Source organism: Molossus molossus, unplaced genomic scaffold (assembly GCF_014108415.1).
Source record: "Molossus molossus isolate mMolMol1 unplaced genomic scaffold, mMolMol1.p scaffold_m16_p_4, whole genome shotgun sequence".
NCBI classification, from domain to species: domain Eukaryota; kingdom Metazoa; phylum Chordata; class Mammalia; order Chiroptera; family Molossidae; genus Molossus; species Molossus molossus.
The window spans coordinates 69,219,326-69,229,482 of NW_023425377.1; the positions used below are offsets into that span (position 1 = coordinate 69,219,326).

A 10,157-nucleotide genomic window follows, 5' to 3' on the forward strand; every position below is an offset into this window, starting at 1 on the left:
GCATCCCCACACTTAAAAAAAATTTTTTTTTATCCTCACCTGAGCACATTTTCTCATTTTTTGTTCAGATAGAGTGGGAGAGAGAGAGAGAGAGAGAAAAAGAGAAACATCGATGTGAAAGGGACACATTGAGTGGCTGTCACCCGCATGACCCAACCAGGGCCGGGTACAAACTACAACCGAGGTACATGCTCTTAGCGGGAGCCAAACCCAGATCTCTCTGGACCACAGGCTAACGCTCTAACCACTGTGCAAAACTGGCCAGGGCTCCCCACACTTTTTAAAGCCCAGACTTAACCCTTCACTTGAGGCTGCTCAGAGCCTATTTCTTCATCTGTCATGTGGGGATGATGACACCCACCTTATGGTGTAACTGAGAGGATCCCTGGGTGCCCATGACTCAGCTTGGGCCAGCAGCTGAAATCTCAGCTCTGAAGCAACCAAGGGGGTTTTGCAAACTCTGTTGGATAACACTGGGTGACTGGGGTGACAAACAGGTTGTATCATCAAGAATGAGGGTGGCAGATTCAACCCAGAGGATAAGGCATTGCATCCCCATGTGAGGTTTCTGGGCAGAATGGATGGACAAAGATGTAGGCAAAGGGACAAACCTCAGCCCCAGAAAGGACATGCAAGAGGCTCAAAAGTCAGCCGGGCAGAGGCAGCTCTGTCCTGGAAGGATATGTGGAGTACACCAAAGGGCTTCCTTTCTTTCTGGCTGTGAACAGTAGGGAACACTGAATAATGGAGAGAGAGGGTGTAGAGACATCCACTCAGCAGCATTGCAAGGCTGGTTGCTCTGACTACCCTGTCCCTTCAGACTTACCAAAGCCAAAGGTGGCTCCCCACAATAATTAGCATCTTAGAACTGTCCCTATATCCTACCTACTCATTTACAAACATAGACAGTTCTCATTATTCACTGTCATTATAGTCTATAAAGTTGTTCAAATAGGCAACCATTGCTACCAGGGGAAATATAAGGGATAGGTTCTTGCGAGCCTCTGGTCACATTTTTGTTAAGTGATCAATACATATCCTTGTTTTATATGTGTTTCTGTTTAAAGATACTTTAGTTAATACACACTGTTAAAAATATATATTAATGTGAGTCACTAGCATTAACTCAAGGCCAACAACACTATAACTCATGTCCAAACAAAGCTTGTCTAACACAGACATTTTCTCTGTAGGGCACATCACAGCCTTTTTGCCTAAGGAACACTGGACAGCACTTCAGATATATGCTAAGGGGCCATTTTAAACAGCAAAATCACCAATTATAAGAACAGAAATGCTGAAAAACATGGCACTAAGTAGACCTTGAAAACGATGCTTGGTTTTCAAAAAAATTATAGTTGACATATAATAATGTTTGTTTCAGGTGTATCACATGATTCAACATTTTATATACCTTATGAAGTGATCACAAAAAGCCTAATAACCATCTGTCACCGTAGTTATTATTGACTATTTTTCATGCTGTATGTTACATCCCCATGACTTATTTTATAACTGGAAAGTTGTACTTAACTCCTTCCACATGTCTGCCTAGTTCCCATCCCCTTCCCTCTGGCAATCATCAATTTGTTCTCTTGTATCTATGAATTTGTTCCTGTTTTGTTTATTCATTTGTTTTGTTTTTTTTAGATTCCACATATAGGTAAATTCATATGGTAATTCTCTTTCTCTTTCTACCTTATTTCACTTAGCATGATACACTCTGGGTCCATTCATGTGGTCGCAAGTGGCAAGATGTCATTCTTTTTAAAGGCTGAGTAATATGCCATTTGGATGCTTGTTTAAATAGGGACAGCTGAAGCAAGGCAGAGCATCACCTTGTTTGACCCTGGCTTGTTTGACCATGTTGGGCCACTGAAGTTTTTCACTGTCCTGTGCACATCTGCAAATGACCATGAAAGCACCACTGTATTGGTTTGGGGGTTATGAATAAATTTTAGTGAGTCAGGCAAATTAGTCAATGCAGAATCTTCAAATAATGAGGATCAACTATTATCTCTTTGTCAAACTTCCTTCAAATTCCATGTGCTGCTTCCTGTTGGTATCCTGATTGGTACACAGAGGAAAAACGTTCTTGACCTTCAGGAGTCCCTGGTGACCCTCAGACTGTAAAGTCCCTCTTGAGATAAGAAAGTGGGCTGTGATGCCTAATGGTTCTGAGTCAGAGATGGTTAATTTGAACCCCTCAGCCCTACTTCTCATCTCTGTAATCCTGGGTAGGCAGCTCTTTATTTTCTCTGTACTTCCTGTCAAATGGGCATAATTGACCCCATCTTCAGTTGGTTGTTATAGAGACCAGTGAAGATCATGGTGAGCCCATGGTTGATGCTTGCAGAGTGGAGAAGGGAGAGTGCAGACCCAGGTTTAGTCCCACTTTGTTCCTCTCTAGCTCTGTGACCCTGGACAATTGAGTTCACTTTCCTGAACTTCATTTCCTTCTCTGTAAAATGTTGGCAGGGCTATGTTGTGTCCATTTGACTGGTTGGCTTTGCCAAGAAGATAATATTTATGAGGGCTGTTCTCGGCATATACATGGTCAGTTTCACAAGGGAGGGACCATGTCTGTGTTGGTCCTCACTGTATCCTCAGCACTGAACACAGCCTCTGGTGGAGAACAGTTGCTTAGGAAATATTTGTGGCTTGAATGAACACCTTCTATCCTATGTATGTCACACCCTGAGAGAGAACAGATGATTATCACAGCTTGGTGTGACGAGTTCTGTGATGGAAGGTTGTTCAAGAGGCTAGGAGAACAGAGATGTGAAATTAGATGGGTGGTTGCAGTTGGTAGGTGGGCTTCCCATAAGAGGCCATGCCACACAGCTGCATCCCAATGGATGATGTTGGCTGCACTTGATCTACTTGTGAGCTCCCTGAGGTCAGAGACCATGTTAGTCCTGCTCACTGCTGCACTCTCAGTGCCCTGGCTCAGAACCTGGAACTTGTAGGGGCTCAAAAAAAACCCACAAAATAAAAACCCCACAAAACAAATCAATGGGGAAGAAAAGGAGAAACATCTGTAACAAAAATAAATTAATAAAAATTATAAAAAAATAAAATCAATAAAGAAAAACAAAACAAAATAAAAAACAAACAGAAAACTGAAAGAAAAAAAAGAAGGATGCTATGAATTTTGAAGGAGCAGTACCCCTGTCCCCCAAATCCCAGATAAATGGAGCAATGGGCAGTGGAACTCAAGCCCAACTTTCCACTTGAGCTGCTTGGGGTTTGGGAGAATAAACCTCCACTAGAGAGGGCTTCAAGGGGAAGCTGCTTAACTTCAACTGGAAAATGAGGATAATAATGACTCAGTGCATTGAGGATGTTGCATATGCAGTCACCATTCTACAGGTTTTATGCATCTATCCTTACATATCTTTGAGATGAGTGCTGTAATTCTTCCTATTTTACCTGTAGAAACATTGAGACCACAGAGGGTCAGTGATTTGCCTAAGGCAACATAGCTTGGAAAGCCTGGAGTTGAACCCCCAGAAACCTGGCACCATAATCCATCCAGTTGACTTCTAGGTTACACTGCCCATAATATACTGTAGGATAAGTGATTGACGTACTGTAGATGTCTAATAAATTTAATTGTTATTTTTATTTATAATTCTGCTAGAGGGTGCTTGGAGGGAGGGTGAGTCAGGGGAGAAGGAGGGTCACCAGGCTGTGAGTTTCCGAGGGCTCAACCTGAGCAAGTGGGGCTTGCTGATGGGGGTCCTGGTGTATGCTGTTACTTGGCAGTGCTGCTAGACTACTTGCGTGGAGGCGGTGTGGGCGGGTCCCAGTCGTTGACCAGGGCCTGCGCCTGCTGGTAGTACACGTGCGGGTGCTGCTGGCGGAGGCGCAGGCGCACCACGTTGTAGTCCACGTCATGTCCAGTCTTCTTGCAGTGGAGGCTGCAGTTGAGCTTTTCCTGCGTGGCAAGCAGCTCCTCCAGGTTCTTTTCCACGTGTGAGATGTGGCGCTGCAGCTTGTCAGTGCCCTGGAGAGGGGGGTGGGGCCATGCTGGGGGACTGGCTAAGGGGAGTCAGAACAGGGAGAGGTGGGCAGACACATGTGGGCCACATGTGCTTGTGAAAGGAGCACAGCTGAAGAAGTTGTGGGCCTCGGATGGGGGGGGCGTGCTTGGGCCAGGTGTGCATACTGAAGGGCCCTGCCTGGGCAGGAGCATAGCCGAGGAGGGGAGGGCCTCACATGGCATCCGGGAAGACACACCTGGTCCAGAAGAAGAACCGACTACAGGGCGGGGCTGAAGGAGGAATGGGACCTGGGAGGAGGGCAAGCATGTGGGCAAAGTGTTCTAGGAACCTCCTTAGGACGATACTGAGAGGAGTCCTGTCATAAGTGAGTGGGGCAGGGTGAAGTGGACAGAGGTTGAGGGGACTTATTTGAGAAAGGAGAACTATTTGCGGGACTCATTTGGGAGGTAGTTGAAGGACTGACAAACTTGGATGAGAGAATCTTACCTGGGCCAGGTATGCTTGAGGAAAAAGTCTAACCAGGGCGGGGCTGCACCTACAGAGGGCTGGGAGACGCAGAAGGGGAACCAGAGGGACGTACCTGAGCGAGGCGCGCGGCCTCAGAGAGTTGGGTACCCACGTGTCTCTGGTACACTCGAACCAGGGGTCTGTCCAGCTTCTCTCGAGTTTCCAGGTGATTTTTTGACAGAGGACCCTGACGAAGTGCGGTGTGCCGACAGTGAGGCACACTCTACAGGGGCATCTCTGGCTTCCTCCCCGAAGACCCTTTCCCCAAAGCATACCTTGATGAGGCCGCGGGTGATGTACATCTCCTGGTTGAATTTCGTGCACCGGTGGATAGTTCCCCTCATTAGTCCTAAGGTCATGTTCATTTTTTCCTGGGTGGGTGGGAGTGCAGGGAGATCACGCTGGCTTCCTGTCCCCCTTCTTCTTGTCTCCTCCTTCTCCGGCCTTGGTACTATCCATTAACCCCCAGCCACTGCCTCTGGGTTGCACACGAGCGCACCTTTAGCTCAGTGGTCTCGCGCATCTTTTGGGCCAGTGAGGCACACACGTGATCCCTTATCTGCTGCTGTTGTTCCCGGATGTCCTCCTCGTTCTTTGCCATTTCTTGCAAGGTGTCCTTGGACTCCATCAACAGTCGCTTGGCTTCATACAGCGCCGTGGCGCACTCTGCAGGAGAGTGGAATGGGTGTGGGGTGTCAAGCCATCCTTTCCCTCATCCTGGCTCTCTGCGTCCCTCTCTCTAATGTTATGTGGTGGTGGGCCGTGGGCAAGGGGGCTTTACTGAGGTACTGGGAGAAGGTCTAGGGAAGGGGCTGTTAGTGGGGTGAGTATGAGCAGCCTTTGGGAGTGAGAGAGTGCAGGGTGAAGAACTGTGAAGAACTGTTCCAGAACGTGTGTTCAGCTGGATGCTGGCTCTCAGCTCTCTTATTTGCTCTCAGCCCTCTTATTTGAGGGGGACAATTCCCCAGGAAGAGGGGCAGCTGCGAAATGGAGAGGAGCCGGTGGGCACCCACTACAGTGGGCTCCTTTCTTTTTTCTTTTTTCTTTTGGTGCATGCCCCTAGCCACTAGGGCCTAGCGGGAACTGAACACAGGACTCTCTGGTCCACAGGCGGACGCTCCAACTGCTGAGCCAAACCGGCCAGGGCAGTGGGATCCTTTCCATGCCTGCCTACCTGGTGGATACGTCCCCAGGGGGTCTGGAGGCGGTGTTTTCTGACCCAGAGTGCTTGGGGTTTGGGCGCGGGAGAGGTTCACCCAAGAGTGGCGGCCAGCCAGCTTCAGAACCTTGTCCAGTGGCTTATTCATTAAGTCCACAGCTTGGAGCCTCTCCTTGCCGCAGAAGGCCAGAGTGTTGCGGCAGGAGGCCAGGGTCTGGGGGTAAGGCAGGAGAGAGAGGCAGAGATGAAGGCAGAAAGTGTGCTGGGAGGGTGGGGGTGGTAGCTGGAGTTGATTTTTCTTCTGGGGTCTGCAGGGCGTTTCTGCTGCTGAACTGCCCTCCCCAGTTCTAGAAGCAGCCAAAAAGAAGCGATTTCCAAGTCAAAGCTCAGATACCCCACCCTCTCACCCTCCATACAGAAGCCTTCAATGACCCCTGGAAGTAGGGAGAGGAGGAGCAGTAGGGGCTGGTGGCAGCTTCCCTGTCCTGGGAGTCAATTGCTTAGGTTCTGTGTCTGGCTTTGCCCTGGCATCCCAAGGGCATCCCAAGAAAGCCCTTCCCCATTAATTTTCCCATCTGTAAAGTGGAGAGGTAGCAATGGCTATTCCCACATCTCCATCTTCCTGTGCCGTCCCTTTCCCCCCCAACTTGCATTCACCCCATCTCTAGCCTCAGAGTCTCCCTTCCTCTTCTCTTATCAGTATCAGGAGCCCTCTGCAGTTCTCAGAGTCCCTCGATCTGTCCCATCTGGACCCTCACCCCATCCAAATCCCACTTTCATCATTATAATATAAAGCATATAAGTATATTGTCTTTCTTTATTTCTTTTTTTGTAAATCCTTATCTGAGGTTATTTTCCCATTGATTTTTAGAGTGGAAGGGAGGGAGGAGGAGGGAGATAGATGAGAGAGAGAGAGAGAGAGAGAGAGAGAGAGAGAGAAACATTGATGTGAGAAAAACACATCAATTGGTTGCCTCCCACACGACCCCAACTGGGGTCAGGGATTGAACCTGCAAGGTATGTGCCCTTGGCTAGGAATCAAACCTGCGACCCTTTGGTCCGTGGGCTGACATTCTAATCACTGAGCCAAACTGGTCAGGGCAATATATTCAGTCTTAAAAAAGAAGAAAATCCTGCCATTTGTGACAAAATGGATGAACCTGGAGGATATTATGCTAAGTGAAATAAGCCAGATGCAGAAAGACCAATACTACATGACCTCACTTATATATGAAATCTAACATAGTCATACTTATGGAAGCCAAGAGTAAAATGGTGGTTGCCAGAGGCTGCGGGGAGGGAGAAATGGGGAGATGTTGGTCAAGGGGTACAAAGTTTCAGTTATGCAAGATTAGTAAATTCTGAAGATCTAATGTACAACTATGTGACTATACTAACAATACTGTATTTTTTAATTGAAATTTACTAAGAGGGTGGATCTTAAGTGTTCTCACTATGCAGGATACGTGAGGTGGTGTACTTTGATTTTGGTGATTATTTCAAAATGTATACATATATCAAATCTCAGGTTTTAAATATATGTACAATTTTAAATTGTTAATTATACCTCACTAAAACTGGAAAAAAAGATACTTGGCTTGAAGCCACAATCCTGCTACTGCCTAGTCCTGTGCCTGGGGTGAGGTAATCTCTCTCTCAGCTTCAACTTCCCCATCTCCAATTAGGGACCACAGTTTCTATTTCACAGGAGTGCTTCAAGGAGCTAACTTAATGACTGCACAAGGCTTGGCACAGAGAGGGTGTTCATTGTTATTCTGAGGCCCAACTCTATCCCTCAGAGCAAAGCAGAAATATACTGAATGTCAAGTCAGGGTGAATGGGTGGGTGGGTTGAGAGGTTTGTTATTGTTAGTCCCCAAGATCAGAGCGGTTTACTCATTAGGCAGTCTGGGGTACCCCTCCAGCACTCTTCACTGGGTCCCAGATATTCCTGACCTTGAGCATGGCCTCTGATTTTTCCATGTCTTTCTCCATTTTCCTCTTCATGTTCTTTAACTCCTCTTTCTCCCAGGTAAGCATACTGTCAGCTTTATCAGGGACCTGGAAAGTAAGCAGAGACTCTCACACTCTCAGGAGAAGGCCAACAGGAGAGTTCTCCTTCCAGGGTGGTAGAAGGTTTGCCAAACTCATAATCTCTGGGTTTGGAGAATGAAGTTGGGGGCACTCCCACCCTGTGGGAGTCTCTCTGAGAAGTCTTTATCTTTCAGGGGGCTAGAAAGTAAAGCTGGGGTGTCTCCCTTTTACAGGTAAGAGTCCAGCGAGCTGGGATGATCATGGTTTCACCTTGGGGGAAGGTTTCTCCAGGGCTGGGGTCCTCCTCCCTTGGTGATGGTCTTATCCCCTACTTCCCTGACTAGAAGTGAGGAATTTCACTATACGGATGATGAGAGCTTGCCTTTTTGGGGTCTTACTCTCTGAATTTAGGGGCTGGAACTAGGAATCCCACCCTGTGAGTGGGGTCTCTTCCCTTCCTTCCCCAGGAGGCTGGCATGTCCCCACTGTGGGGTGCAAGTCTAGGGTTTCACTTTTTTTTTTTTTTGTTGTTGTTTGTTTGTTTTTACTTTATTGATTTTAGAGAGAGAGGAAGGGAGGAAGAGAGAGATAAAAGCATCAATGAGAGAGAACATCGACTGGCCACCCCCAGCATGCCCTCCCCCTAGGGATTGGGCCCACAACCTGGGCATGTGCCCTGACCGGGAATCTAACTGGCGACCTCTTGATGGTCGATGCTCAACCACTGAGCCACACCAGCTGGGCTAGGGTTTCACTTTGGAAGAAGATTTCACAAGGGCTCTCACTCTTTCTCCCTGGCAGGGCTTAACACTTGGGTGCAGGGGCTGGGGGCCTGAGGGTCTCAACCTGTAGGCAGGACTTTTTCCTTTAACCCCCCATGTGGCCTGGGGAGAGTTTCTCACTCACTGAGGCTGGGAAGAGATGGGGTTTTTTTGTTTGTTTGTTTTTAACATTTTGAGGAGAGTTTCTTGGGTTGGAACCAGGACATCACCTACTCTTCTTAGCTGGGTATTTCTTTGGGCATTGAAGGTCTCATGACCACAGGAAAGTCTCAGCCAGTGTCTGGGGACTGGGTGGGTGATTGCATACCTGGGTTGGAGTTCTGGGTTTCACTCTTTGGGAAGAATTTTATCTAGTTTGACTCTAGGGTCCCATCTTTATTCCTTGGATAGGGGACTGGGAAACATCTCCCATCTGGGATAAGGGGGCTGAGAATGTCATCCCCATGGAAGGATCTCGCTCTCTGGGTCTGAGGACCAAGGCACCTTATCTTGCGGGTGTCCTCATCCTCTTGTGCCCTACTCACTGGAACTGGGGCCTGAGATGGGTATTCTCTCTACGGGGCGGGTTTTTTCCAGGTTGAGCTAAGGCTTCAGTCTTGGCGATCCGGCGTGGGGGTCCCACCTTCTCAGACTTGGGCCGGTAGCCCCGAAGCTTGACACTCTGCTGGTTAATCAGCAGGCCCTTGCGCACCTCGCTGAGCCTATGGTCAGTAGCCTCACGTTGGCGCAGCAGCAGCCGCACTTGCCCATTGATTTGCTGCTGCGCGTGATCTAGGCGGGCGGCGGTGAGGCGCGCTCCTCGCGCGTGCGCATGCACCAACTCGGCGGTCTGCTGGGCACGCGCGTCGCGTTCCAGGGGCAGCGGCAGACGAGCGTGCCAAGCCGGCGGCTTCATCTTGCTCCGCCACAGCGTGACGCCCTCGCCCGGCGGCGGCTTCTCCAAGGTGCTGCCGCCTTTGATCATCTCCACCTGGAAGCGCCAGGGCTGAATGTAGGCAGCCCGGCGGAGGTGGCGCGCCACATGCGGGTCCCACACACTGTCCTTGGGTTGCCACATGGTCACCGCCTCCTGCCCGCAGCGGTTGGTCAGCCGCCGTGCCTTCCGCATCTTGGCCTGGGCTGCCTCGCGCCATTCTGGAGCCCCAACGCGCGTGTTTTGCTTGTGCTCAACCGGGGGTATCAACCTGGACATGGTCCCTACTTGGTGACCTGGCCTGACCGTGTCATGTCCTCCATGAAGAGAGGAAGGGACACCCAACTACACGAATATCCTTCCTGGCCTGAAGAGTGAGTGAAACAGATTGCTCATCACAATGACCATGGAGACAAGAGAACAGACCGAGTTCCAGAGGTGGGGGAGGGGAAAGACGACAGGGAGGCGTTAGATGGAGCTTTGTAACTTGGCAGAGGTGGTTTGGAATCTTGGCTTCTTGAGAAAGATGACCTCATTTAACCTGTTTTGTTCTGTTACTTCTTACCCTCCAGCAACACGGGCTTTTGTCCAGTCTTTAGGACACGATAAACTCTTTCCCACTTCAAAGCTTTGAATTTGCTGTTCCCACTGAGTGGCATACTACTTTCCATGTTCCTCCTCTGGCTGGCTCCTTTTCAATCTTTCGGACCCAGCTTAAATATCACCATCTTCAAGGGATCTTTCCTTAGCACTATA

General features: G+C 49.0%; 1 protein-coding gene across 1 annotated transcript; it reads right to left on the reverse strand.

Moving 5' to 3' along the window:
• Positions 1-3,778: 3,778 nt before the first annotated feature.
• On the reverse strand, positions 3,779-9,680 carry CCDC105 (coiled-coil domain containing 105). The gene is made up of 7 exons (XM_036281603.1): positions 9,111-9,680; positions 7,629-7,733; positions 5,689-5,887; positions 5,014-5,180; positions 4,790-4,885; positions 4,588-4,701; positions 3,779-4,009 (listed from the first exon to the last, which is right to left on the reverse strand). The coding sequence occupies exons 1-7, from the start codon at positions 9,678-9,680 to the stop codon at positions 3,779-3,781; spliced, it is 1,482 nt and encodes a 493-aa protein (XP_036137496.1).
• Positions 9,681-10,157: the final 477 nt, after the last annotated feature.

Coding starts and splice junctions, on each gene's coding strand:
- CCDC105 (XM_036281603.1), bottom strand. CDS start 9,680: ATGTCCAGGTTGATACCCCCGGTTGAGCACAAGCAAAACACGCGCGTT. Junction 5,888..7,628: donor AATCAGAGGCCATGCTCAAG/GTCAGGAATATC, acceptor CCTTACCCCCAG/ACCCTGGCCTCCTGCCGCAA. Junction 4,010..4,587: donor AGGCCGCGCGCCTCGCTCAG/GTACGTCCCTCT, acceptor CCCCCTCTCCAG/GGCACTGACAAGCTGCAGCG.